Source organism: Thalassophryne amazonica, chromosome 2, assembly GCF_902500255.1.
Source record: "Thalassophryne amazonica chromosome 2, fThaAma1.1, whole genome shotgun sequence".
NCBI classification, from domain to species: Eukaryota; Metazoa; Chordata; class Actinopteri; order Batrachoidiformes; family Batrachoididae; genus Thalassophryne; species Thalassophryne amazonica.
Window position 1 is genome coordinate 65,254,211 of NC_047104.1, and position 25,696 is coordinate 65,279,906.

At 38.6% G+C, this 25,696-nt stretch overlaps 1 protein-coding gene and 1 long non-coding RNA gene across 3 annotated transcripts in view; one reads left to right on the top strand and one right to left on the bottom strand.

Moving 5' to 3' along the window:
- The window catches only part of zgc:123258 (uncharacterized protein LOC641502 homolog), a 118,542-nt gene that overhangs the window by 85,906 nt on the left and 6,940 nt on the right, over positions 1-25,696 (bottom strand). For both annotated transcript variants that reach the window (XM_034186925.1, XM_034186917.1), the window contains exons 2-4: positions 9,159-9,269; positions 7,818-8,000; positions 7,346-7,435 (exon numbers count right to left, since the gene is read on the bottom strand). In XM_034186925.1, the coding sequence (XP_034042816.1) occupies positions 7,346-7,435; positions 7,818-8,000; positions 9,159-9,269 (384 nt within the window). The remainder of the gene's footprint in view (positions 1-7,345; positions 7,436-7,817; positions 8,001-9,158; positions 9,270-25,696) is intronic.
- On the top strand, positions 4,022-9,270 carry LOC117525111. Its single transcript, XR_004564958.1, has 3 exons — positions 4,022-4,035; positions 5,015-5,027; positions 9,171-9,270. It is a non-coding gene; the product is annotated as an uncharacterized LOC117525111 (long non-coding RNA).

Genomic DNA, 25,696 nt, shown 5'->3' on the forward strand with positions numbered 1-25,696 from the left:
ATTTTATTCACTTTATACATGCTTCCCTTAGGCAGTATTATTAGACGGTATTGCTTAAATTTTCATTGTTACGCAGATGATACCCAGCTTTATCTATCCATGAAGCCAAAGGACACACACCAATTAGCTAAACTGCAGGATTGTCTTACAGACATAAAGACATGGATGACCTCTAATTTCCTGCTTTTAAACTCAGATAAAACTGAAGTTATTGTACTTGGCTCCACAAATCTTAGAAACATGGTGTCTAACCAGATCCTTACTCTGGATGGCATTACCCTGACCTCTAGTAATACTGTGAGAAATCTTGGAGTCATTTTTGATCAGGATATGTCATTCAAAGCGCATATTAAACAAATATGTAGGACTGCTTTTTTGCATTTACGCAATATCTCTAAAATCAGAAAGGTCTTGTCTCAGAGTGATGCTGAAAAACTAATTCATGCATTTATTTCCTCTAGGCTGGACTATTGTAATTCATTATTATCAGGTTGTCCTAAAAGTTCCCTAAAAAGCCTTCAGTTAATTCAAAATGCTGCAGCTAGAGTACTGACGGGGACTAGAAGGAGAGAGCATATCTCACCCATATTGGCCTCTCTTCATTGGCTTCCTGTTAATTCTAGAATAGAATTTAAAATTCTTCTTCTTACTTATAAGGTTTTGAATAATCAGGTCCCATCTTATCTTAGGGACCTCGTAGTACCATATCACCCCAATAGAGCACTTCGCTCTCAGACTGCAGGCTTACTTGTAGTTCCTAGGGTTTGTAAGAGTAGAATGGGAGGCAGAGCCATCAGCTTTCAGGCTCCTCTCCTGTGGAACCAGCTCCCAATTCAGATCAGGGAGACAGACACCCTCTCTACTTTTAAGATTAGGCTTAAAACTTTCCTTTTTGCTAAAGCTTATAGTTAGGGCTGGATCAGGTGACCCTGAACCATCCCTTAGTTATGCTGCTATAGACTTAGACTGCTGGGGGGTTCCCATGATGCACTGTTTCTTTCTCTTTTTGCTCTGTATGCACCACTCTGCATTTAATCATTAGTGATCGATCTCTGCTCCCCTCCACAGCATGTCTTTTATGCATACTGTCCCTCTCTCTCTCTCTCACACACACACACACACACACACACACACACACACACACACACACACACACACACACACACACACACACACACACACACACACACACCTCAGCCCAGAGCAGCAGCAAAAGACACCACTGGTTTTCAACGGTCAAGTTTACACAACTCAATTCGGAGGTTGTGGTAGGATACGGTCAGCTTGGTTAGTTTTTTGAGGAGTATTTGTTTGGTCCGGTAATGTGTAGGAATAGTTGAATTTGAATAGTTGAATTCCAATTGCTGAATAGGTTTTTAACTAAAATTATGACCATTAGTTTAAATTTAAGTTGACTTATCTGACAATAAAAAAAAATTAGCCACTACATTATTTGACTAAAGGTAAAGAATATCCTTTCTCCATTTAAACCTTTCAATTTAGATTATATGAGAGTATAACTTGGATATACATTTTCATAGATAATTTTAATAAGCAAATTTTACAAAGGTTTTAAATGAAATAAATTTAGCAACACATTTTACTGCGTAATGCCTTTAAAAAACTAGATATCTTTCTAACCAGATATTAAGATTTTTTACCTTTTTAAACTCCATTCTATTTAAATGGAAAAGTAAATATTTAGACTAGAATCTTAACTTTTAGTAAGCTTTTAACTTAAGTTAGAAACTATTCAAATCAGATCTTTAACTGTTATCTTAGATTGGTAAACTTCTACTTAGTTTGTAAGTTTATAACTTAAAGTTTACAAAAGCAGTACTTTTAACATAAACCAACCTATGAAATGGTCAATTTTTGTCCTACCAGTGGTGTCTTTTGCTGCTGCTCTGGGCTGGGATGTGTGTGATTGGAAGTGACCAGGTGTGCTGTATTTGAGTGTGTGTGTGAGAGAGTGAAGGAGGGAAGGAAGGTAAGAGAGAGGGAGAGAGGAGGAAATGGAGAGAGGGAGAGAGAGGAGGAAGGTGAGAGAGAGTGAAGGAGGGGAGGAAGGTAAGAGAGAGGGAGAGGGGAGGAAGGTAAGAGAGAGGGAGAGGGGAGGAAGGTAAGTGCTTAAGTCAGAGGTTCAGTCCAGTCTCCAGTAGGTGTCAGTCTAAACTTGTCACATACAATTGTTTGTATACCTAGTTCTCATATTAATAATTCTCATTGTGTTAAAGGTATTTTAGGTTTAGGTAAATATAGTTGCCAGATTTACATAAAATAATGACATGGTCCTCAATAAATGACAGCCTTGTGCACTATGATTACGATAAATATTAGCTAAGACAAATTTCACAGTAGGTCGCCATTTGTTTTCCCCACGTCGCAGTCCTAGAATGCATTGCATGAACACAAACATGGTGAGGCCCATCTCTACAAACCGTTTGTGATCTTGCAATGCATTCTGGGAGTGTGATGCCATAGAACAAACATGGTGGCCCAAGGCAAATTTTGTTTTATGTACTATTTTAAAAAATGACACTTAGCACAAAGTTATGGTAATGGTTTTAAATTTAACTTGGTGTTCTTGATCCCTCATTTAAGTATGATTGTCTTTCATTAGTTGGAAGGACATGAGATTCTTCAAGGGGAGGACAGATCAAAGGTGCTTGCTGTAAGCCTGCCCTGGGACCTGCCCTGTGTCACACCGGAAAACAGGTGGTGGCTACGGGACCAAATCCTTATTCATGCTGTAAGTGTCTTCAGAATGAGATGTAAAAACATGAATACATCTAAATGTATAACTGGTATGACGCTGTAATTATTTTAAGTGAAGTTAGTCCTTTACACCCACTGAAGTAAAAATATTAATTCTGCCTGCTTTAAGGTTCTAGGAAGGACCTCCAAGCAGGTCAAGCAGATGAAGAGGAGATTGAAGGAGACTGGAATTTGGGAATTTCTGAGCTCCAGGCCAGATGCGGTGGCCCATTTCTTCCCAAGAGCCTCGGAGACGGAGCTGACACCTGAGGTAGAGTAAAACAATGGCTAATTTTATAAATGGATAGTCTTAATATAGGATAATTGCTTGACAAAAGATTTGGCTTGGCCTGACCAGGGGAACACTCCCATTTTTTTCCTAGATGATTTTTGATAAGATTGTCTGGCCGGAGGGAGAGAATTTTGATGAAGATGTCTGCACCCTTCAAGAACAGGACAGGGCATTAGAATTTCTCCGCCGCTTCATTGAAACAAGTAAGATAATTTAGATTTTTATCCTATCAACTTATTCCATTAAATTGATTGTAATCTGTTTTTCTTAGGCTCTTCCCATGACCTCAAGCTCCTGGTTACCTTCTGGACAGGGTGGGACGTTGTCCCTCAACATCTCTATATTGAAATGGCAGAAATAAGTCTTCCACAATCATCAACCTGTTTTTTTACTTTAAAGCTCCCTAAAGATACAGACAAGTTTGCGTCGTTTCACTAAAAATTGATGGCGAGCATCTCAAGTTCCTATGCTGGTTTTGGCCAGTATTAGTGGAAAATGTTATTGTTCAAGACATGGGCATAATGGAAGTTAGCTTAATGGATTTTTTTTATTCAGGTTTTAATTTTTACATTAACTGTTCATTTCAATGTTTAAGTTTATGTCCCAAGGCTTAGTTGCATTGTTCTGACTTTGGCTCTGTGCAGAAATAAATTCTGTCTGTCAAGATTACTGTGATGTTTCACTATTTCTGAGGTTGAAACCAATAACTGTTAAACACAATTTAGTCAAACTTCAGCATAGGGATGTAGATATTATTTATTCAGCATTACTTATCAGTATTATTCCATATCCACAGTGAATCTATCCCCTGTAAAACCATTAAACCTTTAATATAGGGGAGAGAGATAAGTACACAAATTGGTTTAAAAAAAAACTTAACCACATCAGACTCCTACTTCAATGATGACCAGTTATTTGAAGTATGATGTCAACTATCTGGGTGTAGACATTCAGCACATTGGAAAAGGGCCCATGGGGATCTGGCAGTTGCTGAATCTCTTCAGGGGTTAAGGCCTGTGGCAGCTGCACTTCAGGTACTGCGACACCTTCATTGTGATGACCATATGGACCCTCCCAGTCAATTCCATATTCCAGGTCTGCCTGAAGGGTAAAAGTAGTACAAATAAATATTGTATCTTGGACACCTACATTGCTTAAGTGTTGATTATAAGAAGGAATGTTTCAGCACAAGACTGAGGAACGGTGTGACTACTTTTCTGAACTCAATTGTTGCATTATTACACTTGTAGTCTTAAAGCTTATTTCTGCCTGAAAAACCAACCTGTTGGGAGTCTTGTCTCTCACGCTCGTTTCGAGTCCATAGCTGAAGAGGGGACTGATTTCGCTCTGTTCGCAGCGAGTGGTGATTCCACCCATTCTTAAAGAACTCAAGGTGACTTTGAATATGTGGCAGAAAGCTCCAGTGTAGTGCATAGATGTGGATCTCATCATCTGGGTTAAGTAGGCCTTGACTCTCCATATTGAAGAAGCAAGAGTAGAAGAGGTCTAAGACTCCCCCAAAGACATCATGCCATAGCCCTCTATCTTTGAATTAAAAAAAGCACACACAAAAACCCTGTAAGCTTTATAAAGCATCAAAGATTATGTAGTGATGTCAAGACATGTGCACATGCTTCTGACTTAATGTCCTGTGTCTTGTTTTTGCAGGCAAGTATGGTATTAGCTTCAGTGTTCTCAACACACAGGCACAAACTAAAAAGGTACACAAGTCACACTGGTGTATTCAATAGCAAAACATGATAACAGTAACACTGAAACTATACCTTTGGTTGTGTGTACTTCTCCCAGTAATGTGGGAGTTGCGGTTCACTCCTCTGTGTGACACCATGTATCGTGCTACTTCAACATTTTCACCCCCTTTATCAGACCTAACACGAGATGGTACTCCGTATGTTTGGACAGCCTGCATGAAGCTGTTGAGCACGGTTGATGCATGGTTGTTAGTAGCAGCATGAAGGTAGACAATTAAATGGCTAAAGCCATCAATTCCACCATGGACCACAACTCTCCATCTGTTAAAAACAGTGAAAGAAGCAGAACACTTTGATCATCATGAGGCACAATGTGAATTAATTTAGATAGGATTTGTGTTGCTGCCTCAGTGATGGTAAAATTTGTAACTGTTAAGTTAATATGAACTTGAAGGCAGCGACAAGTTGTACATAACAGAAACACTAAATTTTGGAGTTCTTATCTTTAAGCTATAATCATATGCATTTAAAAAAATTTGTCTATGTTTAAGAAGGCTATATAATCTAATGATGTAGCTTTGTGAAATTAATTTTTAAAACTTTTCATGACAATATAATTTGTTTTAAATGTATTTGTATGTACTTCCTAGTTTCCAAACAGCCTTACCTTATGAGTTTATGGTTGCCATCGATATGCCACAGACTGTTGGGACCTGGAACAGAATATCTTCTACGCCTGACAGTGTGCAGTTGAAGTGTGCGGACTATAATTCCTTGTGGATCTATGCGATGCATGGATTCTTGCACACGCCGTCCTCCATGCAAAACAGGAAAACAAGTTGCAGTTTAAAAGGCTGCACTTTAAAAAAAATTAAGAAATCATTTCTAGTGGTGAATCAAGCCTCAACTAAGTAAAATGGATCAACACTGATGGCCAAGTCATGATTACTCTAAGACTACATAGATTGACAATTGTTAAAAAAATAAATTAACTTTAGTTGAGTGGTGTCATTAGCAACAAAACTGTGCATTTAGTTGTTTAATGTCAAACTAATTTGCCTGATATTTGTGACAATAAATTGCAGTTTTTTTTTTTGCAACACTGTCCTTTGTGATCAAACATTTGCTGATGACACTTCATTTAAATCAAAGAAGAGTTTCCTGGATTTACCACATCTATTCTGCCTGGATGAAAGCTTTAGTCCAAGTACATCAACTTCATGACTTACAAAGCATTTACTTACTTTGAACCTTTATACCTCGTGCCCGGAGATGTTCAAGCATCATCTTGTATCCTGTATTGGGATGATGACCAATGATCTCTGTGACAGCTGCATCCAACGTTGTGTTGTCGGTAGAATTATTCAAGTCGGAAACCCTAAACACAAAGTTTCATGGTGAACAGGTGTAAAGTTTGCCTTCACGTTAGTCATAACCTCTGCAAAGACAAACTGGTAGTAAGAAGTGTGTGTGTGGGTGGGAGGCATGCCGTATTTGTAACCACCACTGATAATGAAATTATAAAATATGCCACTGTCGAGTTAACTCACCTGATACCCTGCTCCGCCATTCGCCGGTGGAGTGTACTCTCACTTACACCAAGAAGGTGGGAAATTTCGCGGACTGTCTCCACGGCTTGCATGGAGAGCTCCAGCAATGGGTGACCAACCTGTCCACTGTCACCAGACCTTGCGACTTGAATGTTAAGTTGCTCAACAACTTTGCACAAATTCCTGTAAACTACGGGATCAACTTCCGAACCTGTTGCATCATGGACGTAAATTAACTGTTCCAATATTGCTTCCACCCGGTACAGGAGGTAATCTGTGGAAACATTATCATCACTTTCAGCAAACAAACGGAGGTCCCTCGAGATAGTAGTGATATTCACCGCCATTGAAAGCTGTGTTGTGACTTCCTCTTTCCGGCTGTTTGGCAGGAGTACTAGTCGATTTCTGCACTAGTATGTGATTGACCAATAGGCGAATAGTCCTACCCAAGACACACTTAGGACCACCCCCTCATTTGAATTGTTTTTCTTCACGAATTTCATGCTGATCGCATGAAAAAAAGAAATATAAGAACCAAGTCCTTTTATTGATTTATTTATATTTAATTCCATTTCTATATAGTTTTTATTTCCATATTTCCATTTCTATTCATTTTTTATTTTTTAACGTTTTTATTTATTTTTATTAATTTAAACATTTAAAAATCTTTATTTTTGTACATATTTAATAATTAATGCTTTTATTTCCATTTATATATATATATTTTATTTTTGTCTTTTATTTTTATGACTATTTTCACTTTTTAATTTTTTCATTTATTTATTAATTTCTTTTTGACAGTTTTTTAAAATTTTCACTTTTTTTATATATACATTTTCATTTATTTATTATTTTCTTTTTGACAGTTTGTTTTTATTTTCACTTATTTTATTTTTTTCATTTATTTATTTATTTATTTTTGACAATTTTGGTCCTCCATAGCACAGGTGTCTTTTCATATACACACAAGTTATCTAAGCAGGATAAAAATTAACTGCAATAACATGTAACACAAAACATGAGTGCTTACTGACCTGCTGTGCTTCCAGGAAGTCCCTGTACCTCATGAGAGCCAGTGGAATATGGACCTTTGCATATTCAGATTCATTGGCTGATGGAGTGAACTGAAGAATCAGGTGCACAATATATAAGGTTAACCACAAGAAAGCTTCACATCTATACATGTGTTGTGATTTCTGTCATTTTTGTATATTGTCAATGTAAATGATGTAAAAACTTGACAGACTGATAAAACATAATGACATGAAACAAGAGTTTGGCTTAGCAAAAAATCTATTTGGATGTAAATCCGTTCATGTATAGCTGCACACAAGAACTTCCCTTTTTTTGGATTGCTTCTGTAAGCATATCTTTGAGGTTAGACTGGTGTATGATCATGTGAGTGAAACAACTAGCTGCTGAGATTATTTCATTTCAATGCTTAGAATATATGGAAAAAAATGACCATCTAAGACTAACACAATAAAGACTTCTAAGAATAAATACCAGAGTTTTATTGCTTGCAATGAGTAAAGTTGTGGCACCAAGACTCTGGGCAACCTCAGCTTTCTGGCTGAAATCACAGTCTCCTCTCATCACCACCACCGCTTTTCCACTGACTGCCTCTGGAATGATCCCAGAGGCATCACATAGCACAGTGGAGGTCATGTTTACCAGGGGATATCGCGCCTGCAAAAGTAAAGACAGCAACGTAAGAAGTGTCACACAGCTGTGGGTTTTTTTTTTGTACGATGCCACTCATCAGATGACTCATCCCATGGTTGTTCTGTCAGCATTAAAAACAGTAATAACTATCAAGAGAGAATTACTTAATTCATTCATTTGCTTGTTTTCTATACATGTTTATAGGGCACCGCAGTCTCGTTGAAACCCTCCATGATATCATGGGATCTGACCACTTATGGGGACCTCCACTCCCGTTGTGCAATTTATCCACAGCATAACTTCACACGGACAAATGGTGTACTGTTTTGTTTTCGGCTGCAATCACCGAAGCAGTTGCAAAAAGTGTTTTTTTTTTTCGGTTCCCAGTGAAGAAGGAAGACAACGCGAGTGGAAGATGTCGTGTCGGTAAGTGTTAGCCTACATAGCTTACCAGAGTAGCTACGTTCTCTCGCCTGCAAAACCACCTGGACATGTTTGTGCTCTGGGTCATAAACAAACCACAACCCATGTCCATTTTACACCGTATCGTCACTCTTTCTTTGCATTTTCACTTTGTTTGCATGTAATTTGCCCAAAAACTCAGGAAATGCCGTGTTTTTTTTCTCCGGAAGTATAGAAATGACATCATGTGTGTCATATTTTACCCCTTTAGCACCCGCCCTCAAACGAGACTGCAGTGCCCTATTCCAATTAAGTGTCATGGGGGAGCTGGAGCCTATCCCAGCAGTCACTAGGTGAGAGGCAGGGTGTACCCTGGACAGGACACCAGTCTATCAAAGGGCCACCTACAAATATACAAACACTTTCACATTCTCTCACCTATGGTTAATTTGGAGTCACCAATTTACCTAACATGCATGGTTTTGTAAATGGGAGAAGCCGGAGCACCCAGAGAGAACCCACGCAAACACGAGGAGAACATGCAAAACTCCACACACAAAGGACCAAGTGGGATCTGATCCCAGGGCCTTCTCGCTGTGAGCAATCAGTGCTACCACTAAGCCACTGTGCAGCCTGAGATAATTACCTGTACAATGAAAATCAGCAAGGTTCACATTCCTCCCCTTTTCTTTTTGTAAATTACATGAGACAGTAAATGTTACAAGTGGAGAAGAGAGGCTTCCAGAACATGCAGCAAACCCAAAGGTATGAAAAACTTACGGCAGCTTCAAGTGTTTGTGGCAGAGGGGTCCAAGAGGAATTGTAAACAATGCAGTATTCCATTTGTTGATTTCCATCTGAAATGTGTAAGACTGCTTCTTGGCAGTTCATCTGTAAGAAAAGAAACACTACTTAATAAATTCACATGCAAATTTAGAAAATTACAGAAAGTCTGTCCTAATCCAGTCTCATCAGTGGGACTACAATTAATTATTTTTATCATTAATCAAGAAGTCTATAAAACATTAGAAGAATATGATTTTTAAAAAGTGGCCAACATTTTTTTAGGATCAAACGTGATGTCAAATTACAAGTTTGGATGAAACAAAAGGAAGATTGGACCTCCCACATTTGCCTGGTATGCCATTTTACAGTGCCAAATGTATACCAGTTCTGCTAATAATTCAATTTCCCAGGACTGATGAATAGGCAAGACCCTCAATAACCCAAATGTTTGCGATAGCACTTAACAGCATTTTACATTATTCCAATTTTATGTCTTCCTCTACATCAGGGGTCATTAACCCTTGTTCCTGGAGCTCACCTGCTCCGCATGTTCCCCAACTCTCCCTGCTCCACCCATTGCTAATTAACTAAGTCAGGTGTGCTTAGCCAATTTTTCAATTTCAATTTACTTTCATTTATAAAGTGCCAAATCACAACAGAGTTGCCTCAAGGCGCTTCACACAAGTAAGGTCTAACCTTACTATCCCCCAGAGCAGCAGTGGATTCAAGGATTCAAAGGAATTTTATTGTCATATGCACAAAGGAACATGTTCTCTGCACAATGAAATGTGTTTACTGCATTTAACGCATCCTAATTGCCAGTTAGGAGTAGAAGTCGCCTTTAGGCGCCCGGGGACCAGCTCCAGATGTATATCCTGCCTTAGGTCAACAGCATGGCTGAGCAAACCATGACCGGCCTCATGACGACAGACGAACACACAACACACATAAGCCAGCCCGGTACATGAACACATATAAAAAGCACACACAAGTGGTAAGGAAAAACTCTCTTTGAGGAAGAAACCTCAAGCAGACCAGACTCAAAGGGGTGACCCTCTGCTTGGGCCATGCTACAGACATAAATTACAGAACAATTCACAAAACAAATATACAGGAAATGCAGTTGGTGTACAGAACAGGAGGGGCTCCAGCACAAATACCACACCCATCTCCGGATGGAGCTGCACCTTAAACAGAGAGAAAAAACAGAATCAGACATCAGAAAGACAAGAAATACAGTATAATTTGTCAGCATTAAACAACAAGAAAAATGGGAAATACTAAGGCGATCGCTGGCCACTAGCCCTGAGCTTCACTAAAAGACCCAGAATTTAGATAAAGTTGAGGCCGCAGCATGCTCCATTTCCTAATAAAATGAATTAAAAGAGTAAAAAGTGTAGAACTATACTATGCCAATATGCTAGCCATACGAAAGGGAAAATAAGTGCATCTTAAGTCTGGACTTGAAAGTCTCCACAGAATCTGACTGTTTTATTGACACGGAGATCATTCCACAGAACAGGGGTACGATAAGAGAAAGCTCTGTGACCCATAGATTTCTTATTCACCCTAGGGACACAAAGTAGTCCAATCATAGCTAGGAAGCGCAGATTGACTAATCAGCTGTGGCTGCAGCAGGTAGGTGTGGAAAACATGAAGGGCAGGTGATCACCAGTAAGAGGGTTAGCGACCCCCGCTATGTAACACAGAGGATCTTAGAGAATTCTTCACAGCATATAAACCACGAGCAAATATGTTAGTGATAATCCATCAAAACTTTATACGTATAGTAGTTTGGGAATACATACATTTTAAAGCACTTTACAATATTAATTTATCAATTTTATGTTAAACTGACATCAATTTGACATAATAAAAAGATAATGTGACATAAATAAATAAATAGATAGACAACAGCAGCGACAAACTCCTATTCATCATTTACCACTCCTCTGACGGGGCCAACAGGTCTGAACAACATTCCCTATACATTCAGAAAATAGGCCTACAGCCTATAGCCCAGGAGTAATAGGTTTAGACCCAGAACAAATTTATAACAAGCTGAAAATTTCAGGAAATGTTTACAAAACGGTCAGGAATAACACACTAGAAGTCCCCAAGACTCCCAAATGGGGCTTTTTGGAAATTCAAGACAGGGTCCAAGATGGCCACCGATTTAATATTTTATCATATTTCAGGCTTAAAGTATTATAAAAATGCAAATAATGTGTCTAAATATAGTTTTTTTTTGGGGGGGGGGGGGGCTGGGAATTAAATTTCAACAATATTTTAAAAGATTAAATGAAGTCCTTATGCAATTATACAAAGGCTATGAAAATCTTAATACAAAAATCTAATCTTGACCCTAGTGTATTGAAAAATTACAGGCCGATATATCTATCATTCTGTTGCAAAATTTTAGAAAAGGTGGTAATCTGTGTCTGTAGCATGGCCCAAGCAGAAGGTCACCCCTTTGTGTCTGATCTGCTTGAGGTTTCTTCCTCAGAGGGAATTTTTCCTTGCCAGTGCTGCTCTGGGGTTTGGTAAGGTTAGATCTTACTTGTGTGAAGCACCTTGAGGCAACCTTGTTGTGATTTTGTGCTATATAAATGAAAATAAATTGAAAATTGAAACTGAAAATAGTTTCCAACTTGTAACCACCTAACGAGCAATTTTAGCGATATCTGTGGTAATATTTTAAAAACCTTAAGAGTAAAGTTAGAATATTCATGGATTGTATTTAACAAAACAATTACAAATGTTAAAACTTGTGAAACATATTTACAAAATTACACTCGGTCACTTGCTCATATTCAGTTCAGAGATTGGCAGTGAATCTTCCGTTTATCTTAACGTAAAGGAAGGAATTTGACAGCACAGTCAATCAATTAGGGCTACAGCTATCGATTATTTTAGTAATCCAGTATTCTATCAATTATTCTGGCAATGAATCGAGTAATCGGATAAAAAGTACTTTTGCTTTTTTAAACAACATCAATAGTACAGGGCCCTTCCTAAGCAATGGCACAATGTCGTTGCGCCAAAGTCTTGACATTTTGCTAAAAGGTGATGGGATGTGGCTTTCTGTTTTGTTTTTCCCCAAGTTGTAAAATTTAACCATTTTTGAGGGATTTTTTTTTTTTTAAGGTTGGTGGACTGGGTCCATGATTTTTTTTTTATCCCTCTTTCTCTGCGGTTCAGCAGATGCATTTCAGCTGGAGGTTATGCTAATTGATGACCAGCACCAACCAGCCAGCCAGCCAGCCACTCCAATATTTTATATTAAAAGAATTTTATATTATATAAACTTAAATTTATTTATTTGGCACACAACTCGTCAATAACAAAAACTGATATACAAGACAATTCCACAGTGACATGTGTGACCAAAAACGGGGTGAGCAGAAGCAAAGCTTACAAATGCCCACCCCATATATACATACATATATACACATTACCTACCCCCAGAGCAAGCACACAGGCGACAGTGGTAAGGAAAAACTCCCTCTGATGTATTGAAGAAGAAACCTCAAGCAGACCAGACTCTAAGGGGTGACCCTCTGCTTGGGCCATACTACAAACACATACTCAAATCCCGTTATCATAAACATATCAAGTGAACACCGTGTCTTCGTCTACATACATATACAGTATACACACAGTCATGTCAGAGGACAAGTTTGGACATGTCCAGCTCTCCACAATTTCACTGATACTTACTGGACTGGTAAGCATTGAAAGCCGAGACAGACATGTCCAAACTTGTCCTCTGACAAGCCGAAACGGAGGTGTTCCTTTGTCTCGCTTCCAAAGTGAATCGGTGACACGCGAAGCCTCCGCGCAGCTTTCCATGACAAAATCTCTTGTTAAAAGTGAAATCTGCCGGAAAATGGCTGATGTCCAGCTCTTGTGATAACCAGAGAAAGAGCACACGACGGTCTCGTATCCACAGAGCCATCCGTTTAGAAATGGTCCGGTGGCTTGTGCCGCGTCGTCGCAGCTCGGAGCGTGGCGCGCCGAGTGTCCTTAAAGGGGTCCTTAAAGCTGTAGTAACAGACCTTATTCTCTGTGAAGCCCGTAAAATTTTCACCGAAAGCCAGATAAATTTTTCGAATGGTTTCCAGGGGCCAGTCTCTAACAGCTTCTGAAAAAAATTCTGATGGAAAAAAAGTCCTTTTCATTCCGCCATTTCCAGACAATGAAAATCCAACGAGGGGACGGGACCACTCCTTCCCAAGGTGTGCTCACAGGCGAATGACGTCACCGACAGGCGTAGAAAAAGTCACGCAGGCGCACGAGGGTTCAAGCATGTCTGACGTAAAAACATATGAATGAAATCGATATAGTTTTTGAAAAAAATAAAAAGGACCGTTACTTTATTGACAGACCTCGTACACCTACACATACATACATACATAATTACACACACACACACGTATACATATACGAATATATACATACATATATACATACACAAATGAATGTTACTGAACAAGTTCCCAATTACAACTGACAACACAAAACTCATCGTACTTCATTAGATACATATCTTGAAAACATCATTTTTTGATATTGATTTTTAAACTGATTGATATTTGGACATCGTTTGAGTTCATCCATAATCTAGGGCCATACATGGAGACACAGATACCTTTCCTGGTCGTCCGAGCGCCAGCAATTTTAAAATGATACAAGCCCCATAAATTATATTTTCCTTCTCTCAGTAAAATATTCTTGAATTCTAAATGGCACTTCTTTATTTTTCACTTTGTGCATTAATTGAACAGTCTTGAACGAAATCATATTAAGTTTTAATATTTGAGATTTAATGAACAGTGGGTTGGTGTAGTCTCGATAACCTGCATTATAAATTGTCCTTAATGCTCTTTTTAGAAGAATGAATAATGGTTGCAATGTAGTTTTGTAATTGTTGCCCCAAACTTCAGCACAATAAGTCAAGTAGGGTGCAACCAATGAACAATAGAGAGTATGTAGTGCTCTGCAATCAAGAACATGCTGTACTTTATTTAATACTGCAATACTTTTTGATACCTTCATTTGAATATGCTGAATATGAGCTTTCCTATTAATTTTTTCATCAATAATGACACCTAAAAACTTATTCTCTTTGACACGTTCTATGTTTACCCCATGTATATTTAACTGAATTTGTATGTCTTTTTTTATAATTTCCAAATAACATCAGTTTAGTTTTAGACAAATTTAATGATAATTTTTTAACATCAAACCATTTCTTTAACTTTATCATTTCTGTTCCTAAATCAGATAATTGTTGCAGATTTTCCCCTGAGCAAAACAGGTTTGTGTCATCTGCAAAGAGCACAGTTTTAACCATATCTGAGACTTTACATAAATCATTAATGTATAAAATAAATAATTTTGGGCACAACACAGAACCCTGTGGTAGCCCACAAATGATGTCCAGATATGAAGAAAAGTATTCCCCGAGTTTAATAAATTGTTTTCGGTTTTGTACGTAGCTTTTAATCCAACTCAGAGCAACTCCTCTGATCCCATACAGTTCCAACTTTTGAAATAATATATTGTGATCAATTGTGTCAAAAGCCTTTCTTAAGTCAATAAATAAACCTGCAACTATTACCCTTTGGTCCACATGTTTATTGATCTCTTCTATGGAATCAAGCAAAGCCAGTGTCATGAACCTTTTTGCTCTAAAACCATATTGACTTTCATCAAGCAAGTTGTGTCGATCTATAAATTTATCCAGTCTGCTGTTGTAAAGTTTTTCCAGTATCTTTGAAAATTATGACACTAGAGACACAGGCCTGCAGTTAGTAAAAAGATGCTTGCAGCCAGATTTGAATAAAGGTATCACTTTTGTCACTTTCATACTGTTAGGAACAATCCCAGTTTGAATTAATTTGTTAAAAATATGTGATAATAGTTTTGCGATTTCAGTAATTATTCGCTTTACTAAGTACATATGTACCTCATTATGATCCGTTGACTTTTTACTTTTACATGTACTAACTATGTTAATAATTTCCCTTTCATCTACTGGGCTGAAAAACATTGTGTGTGGATTTCTGGCGATTAATTGCTGATTTTCCCATGTACTGTGTGGGATTTCAGCTGCCAGATCTGGCCCAACTTTAGCAAAAAATTTATTGAAACTATTCACTACTTGGCTCATGTTATATTCATCTTTGTTGGCATAAGTAAAGTATGTTGGATAGTTATTTGATTTGGGTTTATTTGCTATAATACTATTCAATATTTTCCATGTTTCCTTTATATTGTTTTTATTATCGTTTAGTATTTTTCCAAAGTATGATTTTTTACAGTTCCGCATAATAGTTGTTAGTTTATTTTTATAGTTCTTATATTTAACCTCCGCCTCGCTTAATTTACTTTTAATGAATTCTCTGTATAGCCTATTTTTCTTTTTACACACCTTTTGAAGACCTTTTGTTATCCATGGGTTAGCTTTATAGTTTTATTTTTATTATACTGTATAATTGGACAATTTTTGTTATATATATTGAGAAATATGTTTTCAAATTCGAAATATGCTAAATTCGCATCTTGCCTATTGTAAATGGGATTCCAAGCCTGTAAAAGTAAATCACTTTTTAAGGCAGTGATAGCTTCTTCAGATTGCAGGCGCTTGCAATATTGTTTTTTCTCAGTACATTTTTTATTAAACTTCAAATCAGTTACTATAAAAATTGGTAAATGGTCACTAATATCATTACTTAATAAGCCACTTAGTGTTTTGGTATCGATATCATTTGTAAATATATTATCAATGAGAGTAGCTGAATGTGAAGTGATTCTTGAAGGCCTAGTAATTTTTGGATATAGATTTAGACTGTACATAGTGTTAATGAAACCCTCAGTTACTATATGCTGATGCGGGTTTAAGAGATCAATGTTTATATCTCCACAAACAAATACTCACTTATTACCCATCTGTGAAAACAATTTCTCTGTCCAATTTTGAAATTCTTCAATTTTAGAGCCAGGAGCTCTATATACGCAGCTCTCTGTGAATTTTCAGACCATTTGTCTGACTTAGATATAGTGGGTGATTTTAACAACCACACAGATGCTGAGAATGACAGCCTCAACACTGCATTTAATCTATTATTAGATTCAGTTGGCTTCGCTCAAAATGTAAATGAGCCCACCCACCAAGAAAACCCCCTGTTGTCTGATCATTTCTTAATAACATTTACATTTACTTTAATGGACTACCCAGCAGTGGGGAATAAGTTTCATTACAGTAGAAGTCTTTCGGAAAGCGCTGTAACTAGGTTTAAGGATATAATTCCTTCTTTGTTATGTTCTTCAATGCCATATACCAACACAGTGCAGAGTAGCTACCTAAACTCTGTGAGTGAGATAGATTATCTCGTCAATAGCTTTACATCCTCATTGAGCACAACTTTGGATGCTGTAGCTCCTCTGAAAAAGAGAGCCTTAAATCAGAAATGCTTGACTCCATGGTATAACCCACAAACTCGCAGCTTAAAGCAGATAACCCGTAAGCTGGAGAGGAAATGGTGTCTCACTAATTTAGATGATCTTCATTTAGCCTGGAAAAAGAGTCTGTTGCTTTATAAAAAAGCCCTCCGTAAAGCTAGGACATCTTACTATTCATCACTAATTGAAGAAAATAAGAACAACCCCATGTGTCTTTTCAGCACTGTAGCCAGGCTGACAAAGAGTCAGAGCTCTATTGAGCCGAGTATTCCTTTAACTTTAACTAGTAATGACTTCATGACCTTCTTTGCAAATAAAATTTTAACTATTAGAGAAAAAATTATTCATAACCATCCCAAAGACATATCTTTATGTTCGGCTGCCTTCAGTAATGCTGGTATTTGGCTAGACTCCTCCTCTCCGATTGTTCTGTCTGAGTTATTTTCATGTTACTTCCTCCAAACCATCAACATGTCTATTAGACCCCATTCCTACCAGGCTGCTCAAGGAAGCCCAACCATTAGTTAATGCTTCGATCTTAAATATGATCAATCTATCTTTATTAGTTGGCTATGTACCACAGGCTTTTAAGGTGGCAGTAATTAAACATTACTTAAAAAGCCATCACTTGACCCAGCTATCTTAGCTAATTATAGGCAATTCTCCAACCTTCCTTTTCTCTCAAAAATTCTTGAAAGGGTAGTTGTAAAACAGCTAACTGATCATCTGCAGAGGAATGGTCTGTTTGAAGAGTTTCAGTTAGGTTTCAGAATTCATCATAGTACAGAAACAGCATTAGTGAAGGTTACAAATGATCTTCTTACGGCCTCAGACAGTGGACTCATCTCTGTGCTTGTCCTGTTAGACCTCAGTGCAGCTTTTGATAGTGTTGACCATAAAATTTTATTACAGAGATTAGAGCATGCCATAGGTATTAAAGGCACTACGCTGCAGTGGTTTGAATCATATTTATCTAATAGATTACAATCTGTTCATGTAAATGGGGAGTCTTCTTCACGGACTAAGGTTAATTATGGAGTTCCACAAGGTTCTGTGCTAGGACCAGTTTTATTCACTTTATACATGCTTCCCTTAGGCAGTGTTATTAGAAAGCATTGCTTAAATTTTCACTGTTACGCAGATGATACCCAGCTTTATCTATCCATGAAGCCAGAGGACACACACCAATTAGTTAAACTGCAGGAATGTCTTTCAGACATAAAGACATGGATGACCTCTAATTTCCTGCTTTTAAATTCAGATAAAACTGAAGTTATTGTACTTAGCCCCACAAATCTTAGAAACATGGTGTCTAACTAGATCCTTACTCTGGATGGCATTACCCTGACCTCCAGTAATACTGTGAGAAATCTTGGAGTCATTTTTGAACAGGATATGTCCTTCAATGCGCATATTAAGCAAATATGTAGGACTGCTTTTTTGCATTTGTGCAATATCTCTAAAATGAGAAAGGTCTTGTCTCAGAGTGATGCTGAAAAGCTAATTCATGCATTTAGTTCTTCTAGGCTGGACTACTAATTCATTATTATCAGGTTGTCCTAAAAGTTCCCTGAAAAGCCTTCAGTTAATTCAAAATGCTGCAGCTAGAGTACTGACAGGGACAAGAAGGAGAGAGCATATTTCACCCATATTGGCCTCTCTTCATTGGCTCCCTGTTAATTCCAGAATAGAATTTAAAATTCTTCTTCTTACTTATAAGGTTTTGAATAATCAGGTCCCATCTTATCTTAGGGACCTCTTAGTACCATATCACCCCAACAGAGCGCTTCGCTCTCAGACTGCAGGCTTACTTGTAGTTCCTGGGGTTTGTAAGAGTAGAATGGGAGGCAGAGCCTTCAGCTTTCAGGCTCCTCTCCTGTGGAACCAGCTCCCAATTCGGATTAGAGAGACAGACGCCGTCTCTACTTTTAAGATTAAGCTTAAAACTTTCCTTTTTGAAAAAGTTTATAGTTAGGGCTGGATCAGGTGACCCTGAACCATCCCTTAGTTATGCTGCTATAGACTTAGACTGCTGGGGGGTTTCCCATGATGCACCCAGTGTTTCTTTTTATTCACCTCTTCTTGCTCTGTATGCACCACTCTGCTTTTAATCATTGGTGATTGATCTCTGCTCTCTTCCACAGCATGTCTTTTTCCTGGTTCTCTCCCCTCAGCCCCAACCAGTCCCAGCAGAAGACTGCCCCTCCCTGAGCCTGGTTCTGCTGGAGGTTTCTTCCTGTTAAAAGGGAGTTTTTCCTTCCCACTGTCGCCAAGTGCTTGCTCATAGGGGGTCATTTTCACCATTGGGGTTTTTCTGTAATTATTGTATGGCTTTTGCCTTACAATATAAAGCACCTTGGGGCAACTGTTTGTTGTGATTTGGCGCTATATAAATGAAATTGATTTGATTAATAATTATATTTTTCCCTTTTTCCATACCTATTTCAATTGTGATGGATTCCAAAAGATTTTCCACAGCCACAGTCATTTCATCTTTAATTTTGTAGTTAATCCTTTTGTCAACATACAAAGCCACTCCTTCTCCTCTATTTCGTCTATTCAGATGATTAAATTCATAACCCTCCAGCTCATAGTTTGTGTCGTCACCCTCTGTAAGCCATGTTTCTGTTAAATGGCAATTATACTGAATGGTTGACAAAATTGTTTTAAATAGTCTTTGATACTCCAAAAAATTTTGTACAGACTCCTGCTATTAAAGTGGATTATTGACAATTTCCCATCACTTGAAATGCAGTTATTGTATTGTTCCTCTGTGTAATAGTGACAGTTACTATCTATGAAGGAATAGAAATGATTGTCCGGATCGATCTCATATTACAGATCTTGTATATGATGCTCAGTATACTTAAAAGGTTGTAATTCCAGATTCTCATAACCATGTATGATCTCAGTTATACTATTACTGTTCAGAAGCACCGATGAATGATCTGTATGTTTGTCAGTCATTATGAAAGTTGGTTGCGTACACTTACCATGTTTTAGTCATATTTTGCCAATTCCTCCATGCTTCTGATCAGCAACACTTTGGCTTCTTCTGGAGACCCGTTCAGTTTGATGAATACTTTACAGTTTGAAGTCCATGTGCTTGTTCATCAGGGTCCCCCCTGTTATGAGAGGCTGCTGCCCGAGCATATGATCTGGGTCTGATGTAGAGCCCAGCTACAACAACATCGTTCATTCGCGTGTACTGCTCCATTTCAGTCACCCTTCATTCCAATGATGCGATCCGTTTGTCCTTCTCCTCGATAAGGCCTCTCAGGTCCTTAACTTCCTTCACTAGTGCCAGTATCTCCTGCTGAGTTTTTATGGCACAAACCTCCTCCGTGAGAATATCCAGAACCTTCTTAATATCCTCCAGATCCTCCGTCATGGGTGCTTCCTTTGGCCCCATTCTCACCATCTTATTTAACATCTGTTTGTTGTGCAACAGCTGTTAGCTTTTAGCTGTTAGCCGAAACCAGGCTGGCTTAGCTTACCCTGCGACGTCCCGGCTTCTCTGTGGGGCCGACAGGCCAACTGCTGATGTTAATTGCAGCCACGACAAGTCGCGGGCCTGGGTGGTGTCTCCGGCGGTGGAGGGCTGGTGACGATCTCCGACGAGCTGCGGTACCGGCTGGGCCTCCGTCGAGCTGCGGTCTGAAGCGGGCTCCCTCGAGCCGCGGTCCCGGCTGGGCCTCCGGCGTGCTGCAGGGCTGATGGCATCCACCGACGCGCCTGGTCCTGGCTGAGGCCTTCGGCGGCCCATGGACTCTGATCGAAGTTGTACAACGGTACGGCCGTCTACCCAGACGCTGGTGCTCACCAGAGCGAGCAGCGTGAACATATCATTACACTCAGTGTGAGTGTATCATTACAAAATATATCAGGGCTGTAATGATACACAAAAATCACGGTTCGATACGAGGTTACCAACAGCCCGCAAGAGGCCCCAGCCGGGAATGCAGCTCGAGGGAGGTCGCCAACAGTCCGAAGCTCGCCAGAGGCCCCAGCCGGGACCTCAGCTTGAGGGAGGTCGCCATCAGTTCGCGGCTCGCCGGAGGCCCCAGCTGGGACCGCGGATTGAGGGAGGTTGCCATCAGCCCGCGGCTCGCTGGAGCCCCCAGCCGAGATCACAGCTTGAAGGAGACTGCAACAGCCCCGCGCTCGTCGGAGGTCGTCACCAGCCCTTGGCCGCCGGAGACACCACCCAGGCCCGCGGCTCATTTGAGGCCGCAATTAACATCAGCAGTCAGCCTGCCAGCCCCGCAGGGAAGCCGGGACGATGCAAGCTAGGCTAAGCCAGCCTGGTTTCGGCTAACAGCTAAAAGCTAATCGCTGTTGCACAACAAGCAGCTGTTAAATAAGACAGTGAGAATGGGGCATCTGAATCTGGAGGATATTAAAAAGGTTCTGGATATTCTCAATCTTCTGGTGCCGTAAAAACTCAGCAGAGGAGATACTGGCACTTATAAAAGAAGTTAAGGACCTGAGAGGCCTTATCGAGGAGAAGGACAAATGTATCGCGTCTTTGAAAAGGAGGGTGAATGAGATGGAGCAGTACACGCAAATGAACGATGTTGCTGTATCTGGGCTCTACATCAGACCCAGATCGTATGCTCGGGCAGCAGCCTCTGCTAACAAGGGGGAGCCCGATGAACAAGATGAACGCTCCACAGAGCAACAAGTTGCTGCTTTTTTACAAACAAGGGGGATCGATCTGGATATAAACACTATTTAAGCGTGTCACCCGTTACCCAGGAAGAATACATCAGATAAACCTACAGTCATCACGAGGTTTGTCAACAGGAAAGACAAAACAACTCTGCTCAAACAATGATATAAACTTAAAGGATCCAATGTTTACTTAAATGAGCATCTCACTAAACACAATGCAGATGCAGCAAAGAAGGCAAGATACTTGAGAAAACAACAAAAAATTCAAAACACATGGACTACAAACTCCAAAGTACTCATCAAATTGAACAGGTCCCCAGAAGAAGCCAAAGTGTTGCTGATCAGAAGCATGGAGGAATTGGCAAAATATGAATAAAACATGGTAAGGCAACCAACTTTCATAATGACTGACAAAACAACAGACCATTCATCAGAGCTTCTGAACAGTAATAATATAACTGAGATGATACATGGTTATGAGAATCTGGAATTACAACCTTTTAAGTATACAGAGCATCATATAGAGGATCTGGAATATGACATAGATCCGGACAATCATTTCTATTCCTTCACAGATAGTAACTGTCAGTATTACACAGAGGAACAATACAATAACTGCATTACATGTGAGGGGAAATGAACAATAATCCACTTTAATAGCAGGAGTCTGTACAAAAATTTTGGGTGTATCAAAGACTATTTCAAACAATTCTATCAACCATTCAGTATAATTACCATAACAGAAACATGGCTTACAGAGGGTGATTATACAAACTATGAGTTGGAGGGTTATGAATTCAATCATCTGAATAGACAAAATAGAGGAGGAGTGGTTTGTATGTTGACAAAAGGCTAAACTACAAAATTAAAGATCAAATGACTATGGAAAATCTTTTGGAATCCATCACAATCAAAATAGGTATGGAAAAAGGCAAAAATATAATTATCAGCTGCATATATAGAGCTCCAGGCTGTAAAATTGAAGAGTTTCAAAACTGGACAGAGAAGTTGTTTTCACAGATGTGTAATAAGAGAGTATTTGTCTGTGGAGATATAAACACTGATCTCTTAAACCCGTATCTGCATAAAGTAACTTAGGATTTCATTAACACTATGTACAGTCTAAATCTATATCAAAAATTACAAGGCCTTCAAGAATAACTTCACATTCAGCTACTCTCATTGATAATATACTTACAAATGATATCAATACCAAAACACTAAGTGGCTTATTAATTAATGATATTAGTGACCATTTACCAATTTTTATAGTAACTGATCCGAATTTCAATTTAAAAAAAGTACTGCGAAAGCACAATATTGTAAGCGCCTGCAATCTGAAGAAGCTGTCACTGCCTTAAAAAAATGATTTACTTTTACAAGATTGGATTCCTATTTACAAGAAGCAAGATGTGAATTTAGCATATTCTAAATTTGAAAACATATTTCTCAATATATATAACAAAAATTGGCCAATTATACAGTATAATAAAAATAATAAATATAAATCTAACCCATGGATAACAAAAGGTCTTCAAAAGGCTTGTAAGAAGAAAAATATGCTATACAGAGAATTAATTAAAAGTAAATCAAGAGAGGCAGAGATTAAATATAAGAACTATAAAAATGAACTAAACTATTATGCAGAACTGTAAAAAAAATAAAATAATAATGATAAAAAAAAAAATATATATATATATATATATATAAATACTTTAGAAAAATACTAAACGATAATAAAAACAATATAAATGAAACATGGAAAATACTGAATAGTATTATAGCGAATAAACCCAAATCAAGTAACTACAGAACATACTTTATATATAACAACAAAGATGAATATAACATGAGCCAAGTAGTGAATAGTTTCAATAAATTTTTTGCTAATGTTGGGCCAGATCTGGCAGCTGAAATTCCACACAGTCCATGGGAAAATCAGCAATTAATCGCCAGAAATCCGCACACAATGTTTCTCAGCCCAGTAGATGAAAGGGAAATTGTTAACATAGTACATGTAAAAGTAAAAAGTCAACGGCTCATAATGAGGTACATATGTCCTTGGTAAAGCAAATAATTAGTGAAATTGCAAAACCATTATCACTCGTGTATTTTTAATAAATCATTTCAAACTGGAATTGTTCCTAACAGTATGAAAGTGGCAAAAGTGATACCTTTATTCAAATCTGGTATCAAGCATCTTTTTACTAACTATAGGCCTGTGTCTCTATTGTCCCAATTTTCAAAGATACTGGAAAAACTTTACAACAGCAGACTGGACAAATTTATAGAACGACAACTTGCTTGATAAGACTTTATTGATCTCACAGTGGAGAAATTCACGTTACGTCAGCTCTTAAAAAAACACACAAGATGAGTGCGAGTAGAGGAAAATGTGCATCAAACAGCATGTGCAAAGATAAGCAATACAACCCCTGACAAAAATTATGGAATCACTGGCCTTGGAGGATGTTCATTCAGTTGTTTAATTTTGTAGAAAAAAAGCAGATCACAGACATGACACAAAACTAAAGTCATTTCAAATGGCAACTTTCTGGCTTTAAGAAACACTATAAGAAATCAGGAAAAAAAATTGTGGCAGTCAGTAACGATTACTTTTTTTTTTTAGACCAAGCAGAGGGAAAAAATATAGAATCACTCAATTCTGAGGAAAAAATTATGGAATCATGAAAAACAAAAGAACGCTCCAACACATCACTAGTATTTTGTTGCACCACCTCTGGCTTTTATAACAGCTTGCAGTCTCTGAGGCATGGACTTAATGAGTGACAAACAGTACTCTTCATCAATCTGGCTCCAACTTTCTCTGATTGCTGTTGCCAGATCAGCTTTGCAGGTTGGAGCCTTGTCATGGACCATTTTCTTCAACTTCCACCAAAGATTTTCAATTGGATTAAGATCCGGACTATTTACAGGCCATGACATTGACCCTATGTGTCTTTTTGCAAGGAATGTTTTCACAGTTTTTGCTCTATGGCAAGATGCACTATCATCTTGAAAAATGATTTCATCATCCCCAAACATCCTTTCAATTGATGGAATGAGAAAAGTGTCCAAAATATCAACGTAAACTTGTGCATTTATTGATGATGTAATGACAGCCATCTCCCCAGTGCCTTTACCTGACATGCAGCCCCATATCATCAATGACTGTGGAAATTTACATGTTCTCTTCAGGCAGTCATCTTTATAAATCTCATTGGAACGGCAACAAACAAAAGTTCCAGCATCATCACCTTGCCCAATGCAGATTCGAGATTCATCACTGAATATGACTTTCATCCAGTCATCCACAGTCCACGATTGCTTTTCCTTAGCCCACTGTAACCTTGTTTTTTCTGTTTAGGTGTTAATGATGGCTTTTGTTTAGCTTTTCTGTATGTAAATCCCATTTCCTTTAGGCGGTTTCTTACAGTTCGGTCACAGACGTTGACTCCAGTTTCCTCCCATTCGTTCCTCATTTGTTTTGTTGTACATTTTCGATTTTTGAGACATATTGCTTTAAGTTTTCTGTCTTGACGCTTTGATGTCTTCCTTGGTCTACCAGTATGTTTGCCTTTAACAACCTTCCCATGTTGTTTGTATTTGGTCCAGAGGTTAGACACAGCTGACTGTGAACAACCAACAACTTTTGCAACATTGCGTGATGATTTACCCTCTTTTAAGAGTTTGATAATCCTTTCCTTTGTTTCAATTGACATCTCTCGTGTTGGAGCCATGATTCATGTCAGTCCACTTGGTGCAACAGCTCTCCAGGGTGTGACCACTCCTTTTTACGAGGTCTGTCAATAAAGTAACAGTCCTTTTTATTTTTTTTAAACTATATGGATTTCATTCATATGTTTTTACGTCAGACAAGCTTGAACCCTCGTGCGCATGCGTGAGTTTTTCCACGCCTGTCGGTGACGTCATTTGCCTGTGAGCACGCCTTGTGGAAGGAGTGGTCCCGCCCCCTCGTCGGATTTTCATTGTCTGGAAATGGCGGAATGATTTGGACTTTTTTTCCATCAGAATTTTTTCAGAAGCTGTTAGAGACTGGCACCTGGAAACCATTTGAAAAATTGATCTGGCTTTCGGTGAAAATTTTACGGGCTTCACAGAGAATAAGGACTGTTAATACAGCTTTAAGGACGGCTTTAAGGACGCTCGGCGCGACGAGGCAGAAAATGCCAGATCATTTCTAAGCTGATGGCTCGGTGGATACGAGACCATCGTGTGCACTTTCTCTGGTTATCACAAGAGCTGGACATCAGCCATTTTCTGGCAGATTTCACTTTTAACAAGAGATTTTGTTATGGAAAGCCGCGCGGAGGCTTTGTGCGTAACATCCGATTCGCTGTTTGAGCGAGACAAAGGAACACCTCCGTTTC